The sequence below is a fragment of the Aythya marila genome (assembly GCF_965140915.1).
Source record: "Aythya marila genome assembly, chromosome: 11".
Taxonomy (NCBI): domain Eukaryota; kingdom Metazoa; phylum Chordata; class Aves; order Anseriformes; family Anatidae; genus Aythya; species Aythya marila.
In genome coordinates, this window is record NC_139052.1 from 20,403,976 (window position 1) to 20,414,819 (window position 10,844).

The following is a 10,844-nucleotide window of genomic DNA, read 5'->3' on the forward strand; positions in this document are numbered from 1 at the left end:
GCTTTATGTTTTTTTCTTTAATCCTCTCTTTGCTTTCTGGCTATGAGCCTTGTTACCAGCTGATTTTTACATCAGCTCGAGACCTGGCCCCATGCGGGACTGTCCCTGACATGATATCTCTGCAATAACTGTGCTTCCCAAAACAGAATTTGGCCCTTGGTCTGCTCTGTAATGTCCCAGGAACACCCTGAGCATCGCCTGGCAGCCCAGACGTGGGCGCAGGACCATTTCTGAGCAATCTGCCAAAGAGGTGCCAATTATTTCTTGGTATCATTTTAAGAGGTTTTTGTTCCTAGATGGAAGAAAACGGCAGGACATCTTCAATGAAAGAGGGGAAAATGGCATTAATAGCTGATTTTTATTAGTAGCGAAAAGAAAGACCTTTTGGTGAAAGGCTTCCAACTTTAAAAGAGGAAATTTCGACCAAAAGAGAGAACTTACTGTTTTGAAAGAGTTTGCTGGGTGGAGGCATCAGACTGAGAGGATCTTGTGCAACTCTGCTTTTTAGGCCTAATACTAAATTCACCCACTTATTCCTTTGCTTTGCATGGGAAAATCACTGCGGAATGCTATGGGAAAGGCAAATGTTTAGTTGAGAGCTCTTCCAGGGTCAGGAAGGCCACACAAGATGTGTGTGGGGTGCTCTGTGCAGGTGGTGGTAGCTTGGGGACCAGGGCACTGTGTGCCTGCCCCTAACCCCGAGGCTGGAGAGGTTCATAATGAGAGAGGTGCTGCTGGTGCAGGGTTTCCCCTTCTCTGACGTTGAGCTTTGGGCTTGCTGCCCGTCCTCCCCCTTGCACTGCCCCAGCATGACCCAGCTGCCAGGCCCTGATAAGGCTGAGGGGAGATAAGAGGCTCGTTGCCTTCTCCTTCATCTGCAGCACCAGCAAATGGTGAGGGTCAGCTCTCAAAACCCTGCGAGGTCTGTGAAATACAAGGGAAAGTGGCTCCCGAGTGCAAGGGGTCATGCACAGCCCTGTCTGAGGAGGACGGATGTGTTTAAACACAAAGCTTTGGTGAAAGAACTGAAAGGGGAAAAGGATTAAAGGGCAATAGCAGGGAACAGGTTCCTCTTTTCCCCCGCACAACACCACGTCCCTCAAGAAGATGCCTTGAAGCTCCAGGAAGGTTTTACCTTGAGCCAAGCCCCCGGTTGTTTATGCGGCAGAGGGGCAAAGACACACCCCGAGAGACACAGGTAGGAATTTGGCTCTGGAGCAGTTTCCACTGGAAAACAAAGGGGTTTCTGTGACAGTCAGGAACAAGTGCCAGTTAAAGGGCATGAGCTCCTCTCGTGCTGTGTTCAGCTGCAGAAACTCAGCGGCGAGGTTCACAGGAGCCAGCAGCAGCCCCCTGCGCCCTCCTTCCCCAGGCAGGCTGAGCACAACGTGGTGCTGCACTCCAGAAAACTGCAAAAACTTGCTTCTTACTGCCTCTGGGCTTCTTCCTCAGCAGTGCATTTTTAGGGTGACTGGAAAAGTGCTGTTCTTTCCCCAGAACGTGGTGTTTCACTGCACCAGGACCTGAAGGAGCAGCGCGCACAAACTGCAGCGGGGCACGGAGCTCTGTGGCCAGTGTGGTTTCTCCTGCAGCACGTGCTGTGTCCCGAGGAGGCACGAGAGACACAGCATAAAGCAGCAGCTATGGACTGCCTGGGGTCTTCCCTGCCCCGAGCTGTGGCTTTGGAGGCTGCTGTCACTGCAGTACCTGCGCTGGTGTCCGTAGAGGATCAGGTTCAAGCGCTTTTGCTGCGTCGTGCAGGGATGAATTATGATGTCAAAACAGAGCGATGTTGTCACACAACCACCTCCCCTCCTGGGGTCAAGGTCCTGTTTTATAGCTTGAGAGCCCATTAGTCCGTTTAAAAGCATATGGCCAAGCACGGCCACAGAAATCTCGTGTGTTTGGGTCAGAGCCGCAGACAAAAGGCTCTTTGTGCGAAGAGCTGACAGTGACAAATAAAGAGGAACCTGTTGATCTGGGGGAGAAATGGAGGATTATGAAAAGATCACATGGTGAGAAAAAGACCTTGGCTGTTTGTCTGGATGTCAGTCTTGTCTGTCACTAAACTGCTTTCTGCAGCTATTTGCTAATAGAAATACCGTCTCCTGCCCGTGTGTTTTGTCTGTCCTGCAAAATGCTACCTGTGTCTGAGCGTGCCAGCCTCGTGGGACCACATCAGAGAGGAGATATGCTCTTAACTGGATCCTTGCCATGTGCTAGGTGTTGCATAAAATAGTTAATGCTTGCAAATTCCTCTGAAAGCATTGGTAGTACCAGAAACAGTAAACACTTAAAAAAAAAAAAAATAATGGTGTCTGTCCAAGCGTGCTACATCAGCACAGGACACACGGACACGCACACAAAACACCAATAACAAACCCCTTATAATTCAGCAAAGTTATTGAAGGCTGAACCAAGAGCTATGTCTAATGCTAATAACAAGGATATTTCCCAAAGGTGACATTTGATTTCTATCCAAACCCAGACATATTTGAAGCTTTGCCTGGAAGTCGTTGCATCGCAGATTAACTGGGACAATTTAATCTGTGAATAACTTTGTAAAGCCTTCAGCCAGCTCTGAGGCAACAGCAATACAGTCTTGAGACTGGGCTACAAAGCACTTCACAGGTAATGTGTTTTTTTCCACAGTAAGTCTGGAGAAAATTGAGAATTGCTTTGGTTTTGTGGGACGCGCATCTGGCAAGTGCGTAGTTCTGATCGGCGTGCAGAAAACACTCTGAACAAAACCATTTATATCGGGCATTGATGGGCTGCCTAAAATGACCTCCAGAGTCTATGAAGTGCACCATAGATTTTTAAAAAATCTATTATAGTCCATTACGTTCTGGATTGTGTCCGAGCACATCATGCTGGAGAATGCAGCGATTCTATTTCCTGGAGTAAAGGAGACCTATGGAAACGTGTTTAATTCAAAATAAATGGGGAAAATAACAACAGAATGCCTTTTCTCTGGTTTTATTTATATTTACAGCTGGAGAAACTGAGATGGGGAAGGTGGCTGGAAAATGAAACACAGAGGGAAACGTCCCTTGCTGTTCTTTCTGCACTGGTTTGAAATCAATGCAGATAATGCACTTGGAAGGACTGTCTCATTTACTGGTTTTCAGTAAATTGCTGGGCTGTGTTTCCCAGTGATAACGTGATAGTGATGTCTATGCCAGTAAGAATATACTTGAAAAAAAAAAAAAAAAAGTCTGCAACCCCTTGCAAGCAACGTTTGGCTAGTTTAGTCTGGGATGCCCTAATTCTGGACATTGACAGTAAATATCTGGGGCTGCTGCCTGTCGCTCCCGGTGGCACAACGTGCTTCTGAATTATCTGTGGCTTCTCCCAAAGACACAACAAACCCCGTTTCAGCACAATAGCCTCCTTCAGTGTCAGGCAGCGAGAAATGCCTTTGCCTGCTCACTACAGCCTCACACAAACCTCCCTGGCACATCAGAGGTGTCTTCTAACCAGGGCTCTTCCTTCTTCCTCAGTCCTGATTTTTTGCTCTGAAGTTGGTGATAAACTCCCAGTGACTTTGTTGCTGCTGGATTAGACTCAGGGTCCAATTATCCTCCTTAAAAGTACAAACTAATAATTCATACTTCTAAGTAGGCTTGCTATGGACAGCACCACTAGGGATTTAGTGCACAATACTGGAGTTGGTGCTTGGGTTTTCTCCTAATAACATTTTTTAACTGGAGGCAGATCTATTTATATATGCACCAGGAGAATAATTTTATGAGTAAATATGATCTTTATTAATATTTTTCTTTGTTAATTCACTCATGCTAGTGAAGAACTTTGAAGATGAAAGCACTGTATGCAATAAACATTAAGATTATTCCAATTTATTTTAATGTTGCCAGCATTCCAGCTCCATCATCTTTCATCCAAGAATCTCAAAGTACTTTCCAAGTGCTAATAAATTTTCTCCCAACAGTCCCGGGAGATATTTATTATCATCATCCCCATTTCATAAAGGAGTCCTTCTGAGCGCATTTTACTTGGTCAAAATCGGGTCATATGGCAGGAATCTATTTGGGAAGGAGCCAACAATCCCTGATTCCCATTCTCCTGCCCTTGCTGCTAGACCACATTCCCTTCTGGGGAGTGTGGTGCGACACTCACCCGCGGCGCTCGCCTTCCTTTGTCAGGTGCTTGCAGTGGTTGCTCTTAAAACAAAAAAAATAGACAACAATAACATGCCCCACCCAGGATGGGAGAGGAAATGAGACTCTGCAAAGTCAGAATGATCGCAGTTGTTCATCGCACACAGTGGGCTAGGGTGAGGTTTGCTGGGAGTCCTGGTGTCCACCCACCTGCCTTGTAAGCGTGGGGACAAAGGGGCTGCTTGGAGGGACAGATCGGGGACATGTGTCCACGTCTCCTAGCTTGCAGGAGTAAATCTAAATTGGAGGCTGTTTTAGAGCCCTGTTGTAGTGCTGGAATCTTATAATCCATACCCAAAAGACAGTTAAAATGGAAATATTTTTCTCAAACAGCATAGGTGAGGGTGTACAGAGGTGAAGAGCGCAGCTAAGCGTGAAAGATCTGGGCTAAATAGCACATGGCGCTGCTGCACTTCTAAAGCACTCTCCCCAAACCAGAGGCTAAGCTAATGATGAGAAGACCGTTTAGAGACAGCATGACTCCAGCAATCCATGAGAACAATGCAAAGTTCAAAAATAGCAGTATCGACTGGTGGAAAAACAGCATACATATAATTTTCAGGTAATTACTACAGTATAATTAGCTCTGTTGTTTTCCTAAGAGCCATCTGAAATGAACTCTACTTGCTGCTGGGACCCGGCTTTATTTACAGCGTTCCCAGGACTAAAGTGATTCTTTAAAAATAGAGATTAGGTTAAAAAAAAAAAAAAGAAAAAAAAAGATGTGAGCGCTTCGTGTGCGATACCATCTCCATGCAGTGGGTGGAGGCTACCTGCTGACGTCTCGCTCTGCATTTCATCCGCCCTACTCCGAGCCACGTTGGGCAACACGAGAGCTGAAGAGCTGAGGAGCAGAAGCAAAATCTACTCCTAGGCTGTCTGTATGAGGGGGAGTAACGTGTAGCATCATAACAGGCATTTACTCTCAAAGTTATGGAAAATTTAGCACCTTGATTTATTTTTTTATTATTCTTTTTTTTTCTTTGCCACAGAACTTTGCTTGTTAGGAATTGCTCAGTACCAGTAAAAAAATAAATTCTTGAGCACTGGGGCCTTGCAGTCTCATGTAAAAACACTTTTAATTGGAATGAAAGAGTTTGTCACAGTTAAAGCTTGTTTTTTTTTGTCCATGTCATAAGTCTGTGCGGTTTAATTATAAACCTGCCTCACCTCTCTGAAGATATTCTGGAAGTAGATGTAACTTTCTGTAGTTTTCTGTCATTGTGTTTTGAATTGTTCTTGGCCAATTTCGAGCTCCTGAACGATCTGACACTCGAGGTGGTGCTTGGCTTTGGTACAGCACTGCACACTTCACGGCTCACTCTGAATCGGTTACGGCCCGCTGCAGTTGCTTTACTCTTTCTTCTTGTACTGTGCCTACGTGTTATGAAAATGGGTGCTAATGGGGAAAAAATCACAATTGTGACTCAGTGAAGTGGAATTTTGTTGACAAAATCTGAATTCAGCTCAGCCAAAGGAAATGCTTTTTGAAGTGTAGATGAATATCTCAGGAATGACCATTTCTTCTAGCTTTCATGGAAAGAAAAATAAAGGAAAGAAAGAAAGAAAGAGATGCAAATTCTAATAAAAGGCCAGAGAAAAGTGAGCAAATGTATGTATAGAAATGGATCCACTCCACAGGGGCAGTTTTCCTCGGATAAAAGCTACAGAAGTTAACTGTTGGTAATTAAAGTAAACGTGGGAAGGCCAGTGGGATGCTGTCACCTTCTTAGCTAGGACTGTCCATAACTCGTGTGCCTCCTCTCAGTGCAGACCACAGTTCTCCTATGGCATGAAATCACCTTGCACAAACAACTTTAGCTGTTGTGACTACTGTAATCCTGCATAAAATCCAACGAGGCTGCATGAATGCCTTTTCTTGGGAACCCTCGGCTCCTAAAGCCTTTTTTTCCCCCACACCTTGCTTTATGAGGGTGTAAAGCCCCAAATGCCCCGGACAGCAGCAAAGCACCACTGGGATCTGTGGGCTGCGTGGTGCAGTGGGGCTGGTCCCCAGGGAGCCCCATGGGGAGACCTCCTTCTCTTCATCCTCACCGAAAAACGTGGTCTCCACTTGACATCACCGACGCTTCCTTTGACACAGCCCAAATATAGAATAGGTTAATTATGAAGGACGGGCCTTAAGGACATCAGCAGGGCTATGAGCAAGCACATATCACCCGCTGATATTAGGGCGGAAAGGGCTAAGCAAATAGTTGTAGAGAATGGGCTAATTGTTGTGCCTATTACTATTGTCCTGCAGCTGCAACACTTTGTATGGCAGAGCAGAGCACACAGGGAGCCGGGCTGGACTTGGCATCAGTAATCCCAGGCAGGGAACACAATCTACAGGGCATTCAAATAGCAGCGAGCACAATTAAAATTTTGAAAGATTAACGCAAAATTGCAACGCGAAAGGAGTTTTGTATCACGGCCAAGGCAGGCTACGGGTGCTTGGCGTTGTAAACTGCGCTCGTATGTGTACAGTAATAAGGCGAGTTGATATTTAGGAACTGAAAAAACAGGAAATACGCAGATGAAGCCTGTATGTGTCACGCTGTAACGCTGCATATGTAATTAAAGATTATAGTAACTCATTTACATATGCTTTCCATACTGCAATAATATTGTTATACTGGCAAGTCTGAGGATATAAAATAGGTAATGTTAACAAAGTGCTTCAGTATCTTTTTCTAATTTAGGATTTTAGGTGATTAACTCCCTCTCTGTAAATTTTAATAACACTGCCAGCAACGATGTAGAGAACGTTCTTTTTCTAAATAAGCAGCAGCCCTTGTTTTGGGCCTAATTTGAGAGATGGTGATAATATATAATAATAATATAATATAATATAATTAATATAATATTGCACTTGGATGTGTATTTAGAGGGAGATGTGTGTACCAGCTGAATCTGAGTTACTTCACATTGTTGAACTTACTGTATAGCACATTGAGCAATTCCATGTGTATTTCATATAAAGAATTAAATGGACTTATTTTATCACCTGTTGTACTAGCTACTCCATCATTCAATTTCTTCACATATATTGAAGTAATTTCCACTAAAATCTACCTCTGCAACCTTTTTATTTTTATTTTTTTCACCAGTGACACATCTAATAATGTTATGCTTCCAACAGTCTCAGAAATAAAAGATTGTTTTAATTGTTTTTATTGGCTTGATTGTGTTTTTTCTATCAAAAAAGACAGTCATTGAGAATCTCTCTTTAAGTGACTTTTAACATTTATATTCAGGATCAAAAACACTTCCCCTCCCTTGCTTTTGAGCAGAAAGCAAGTTTGGACTATTGGAAAAAGGGGAAAGTCTTGGAGACTCAGACTAATGAAAACAACATGTCAGTAGAAAAACTGAATATCTGTATAAGAATGTTATTGTACCCGAACATGGTTCTCAGAAAGTGACTTATGTGACATGGGGCATTTCTGGGGAGGTTAAAGAATAGGAAAATGGAAGATACAAGGGTGGAAGGTAGATTTTGGCCAGTCATTTACTTTACTGCAATCTGGCACAAAGCAGGAAATGAACTTCTGAAAACTGAGAATTTTAAATACCCAAACTATGAATACCCAAACTTTGAATGGTTAACAAAAGCCTTTGATCTTTATTTTCATCCCTCTTCTCCTCCCTTGGCGGATGTTTGTGTGTGTGTGAGAGGTTAAAAGAAGGAAATATTGCAGTTTTTGCTCAGAAAAACAGAGGTGACTAACAAGTGGAAGTCTGTTTTGTAGTTGTTCTTAACCTGCTCTGGTAGCAGCCTTGTTGCACTGCTTGAGGGCCATGTCATCTTGAAATGAAGACAGAATTGTGACAAATCTGAATGTTGCTATCACCGACAGAACTGCAGTAGAGCTGGAACAACTGAGAGCATCTCTGGAAATTACTGTCTGTTGACAAAGTCTTTTCTTGGCAAAGAAACCATCATTTAAGTCTCAGGAGTAGAGAGGAACAAAGTTTCATTACTTGTAAATAATCGTGTAAAAATAGAAGCACAGATTGTTTTTCACATTAAGTTCCTTCTTCAAACCAAAGTCTATACTGCATTAAAAAAGAAGGGACTATCAAAAGTCTAAACTCAAAAACAAAGGGCCTGTACTAGCTTTGTTTGTAAAAATACAGTACTTCGGGAGGACTATTTTGAACTGAATATTCTGTATCCTCTCATTTAGTTTGCTTCCTTATTTTAATGTATCTGAAGACATTCTCAGCCTGTTTTATTTAAAGCAATTTTTGAAAGAGGACACTGTGGTTTATGGCCATGTGTCAGGTTTGATAGTGTTATGCCATGATTTAGCAAAGCACTTAAGCACATGTCCACATCCCACTGAATTTGGTAGGAAGTGAAGAAGCAGAGAAAAAAAAACTGTTTGCTGTGCAGCAAGCTTCTTTCAGGAAAAAAAAAATAAATGAAAAGAGGATTAATCTTTATATGATCATAGATCTTTTCGCCAAATTCTTTAAATTAGACACAAACTAACATATTAAGATCGTGTTTATTAAACATATTCAATCAATTGAAATGAAATATTCTAAACTGGGCTGGTTCAGACCACTGAAATAGATCAGCTAATTATGGTACATGTGGGTGTACTGGGTAGTCATCTGACTTTATTTTTTTTAGATATCTTGCCTAGCGCCCTCCCCCCTCCCCACACCAGCCTTTTAGACACCACGATAACTCTTCATTACATGCAGTATTAAGCCAGAGTATCTGAGTATCACTTATCAGCCTTTGCTAATTGCTCCTCATTTTCTGAATGTTTTATTCGATATGCCAATGCTGAACACCAAAAACGGTAAAAGAAATCAATGAGAATGGTGGATACTTGGCGTATCTGCAGCAGAAATGGGACGTACACATGACCTGGAGAAGAAAGTGGGGTACCAGAGAAGTCAAAAAATGCACCTGCGACTTTCTGTCAATCTGGTCTTGAGACCAAGCTGGGGAATGTTTCTGGATGAAATGCTTAGAAATTACATGTTTTTGAAGCGATGGAGGTTGTTTTCCCTTGTTCAGAGAAACAGGACTTCGCCTGTATTCTTACTAATAACAGGATGGTATCCAAAAGCTACTTAGTAGAAAGATATTTGATACTGCTATCGCATTTTTTCCTCAATGGAAACTGCCTAATTTTAAATTGTGGCTAACTATTCAGGTCATATGGGAGATATAAATTATAATTCAGTAATAATCATGAGTGGTAATCTCTTCACCACTGATTCCCTGTGTGGCCTCAAGCATGCTTCCTTCAATCTGTAGAGTGGAGACATTAATGCTTTTATATCTGGCAATGCAGATAATGTGAGTGCTTTCTGAATGCATGATGATGAATTTTATAGAAGCTATGGAAAACTAGCAAATTTGGTCTCTATCGCACACTTAAAAGGATGTACAATATTGACCTTGTGTTCCGGAAAACTTTTTCATCCTATACTCTAAGGTGAAGGCCAAGTGGAGAAAGTGCCATGGTGCTCAGTAATTACAGAGCAAGCCACAAGTAGAAGGCAGCCGAATCGAGGCAAGGGGCATGACAGATGCTAGTGTTGAAGCTGATTGACTTCACAACTGCTGCAGTCATCTTGTCAGACAGCATTTTCCCCTCTATATTATCAGGTGTGCTGTTGTACAGCTTCCACCCCAAAACCAGATGACACAGGCAATTACAGATCTTAAAGCTCTGCTCTGGTGCTTTAGGCCTCCCTAAAAAGATGCAAACGGTGGATACTCGCTGCTTTTTGTGATTAAGAGAAAAACCCAGGGAAGCTTGTATGGATTCCCTAAGAATTCTGTGCAGCGGTTCAGGAAAATAAAACTATTTTTGGATCTCGTTTTTGGATTCGGGTACTGGGGGACGGAGGGCACCCCGCTCCCTCAGCCCCCGGCTCGCCCCGGGTTGTTTCGCTCCTCAGGCGTTTCAAGCCGCCGCTTCAGTGGCAGGAAACAGAGTTGAGAATTCCCATTTTTAATCAACTTCTAACTGTAGGAATGCGCATCCACCTCTCCCCTCCGGTGCTCCGCTTCGGGAGCCCCGGCACCCCGGGTTGGGGGGCAGCTCTGAGGGGAACCCGGGGACCCCTCACAGCACCGGGATGGAGGGGAGGGGGCTGCACCGTCTGTGTGTGTATGTGCTGGGGGGGGGGAAACTTTCCACACTGAGCTCTGCCTGAGGGGCTGTGGGGGGGGCTCATCGACCCCCAGCACTAGGAGCACTAGGTGTGTGAGTGAAGGGAGGCGATCCACCATAGGCCCCCGAGAGGGGAGGCACAAAATGGCGCCGCGATTCAAACGCTGCGTGCCGGGGGGGGGCGAGGCGGGGATGGAAGGAGGAGGAGGAGGAGGAGGAGGAGGGAGAAGGGGGGGGGGGGGCGGTGTCCCGGCGGGGTTCACTGCGCCTGCGCCCGGCCTCGCAAGATGGCGGACAGTGCGGAACTAAAGGTAGAGCGCAGCGCCCGTCCCCCCGCCGAGCCCCCCGCGGCCGCTTCGTCCCCGCTCCGTGCCCCGGGGCGGGCGGGAGGTGGGGGGGAGAGGACAGCAGGGAGGCGCTGCTCGGCTTCGCTGCTTCACCGTGGGGAAGGCGAAGGGGTTGTGGAAGGGCCCTAGCTGGCTGAGCGGGGGTTGAGGTGGACGAAGAGCGGGGCGGG

At 44.7% G+C, this 10,844-nt stretch overlaps 1 protein-coding gene across 2 annotated transcripts in view; it reads left to right on the forward strand.

The window, feature by feature from the left end:
• The first annotated feature begins 10,601 nt into the window (after positions 1-10,601).
• PIAS1 (protein inhibitor of activated STAT 1) overlaps positions 10,602-10,844 on the forward strand; it is a 51,110-nt gene continuing 50,867 nt past the window's right edge. For both annotated transcript variants that reach the window (XM_082768717.1, XM_082768718.1), the window contains exon 1: positions 10,602-10,638. In XM_082768717.1, coding sequence (XP_082624843.1) covers positions 10,615-10,638 — 24 coding nt within the window. In that variant the 5' untranslated portion in view covers positions 10,602-10,614. The remainder of the gene's footprint in view (positions 10,639-10,844) is intronic.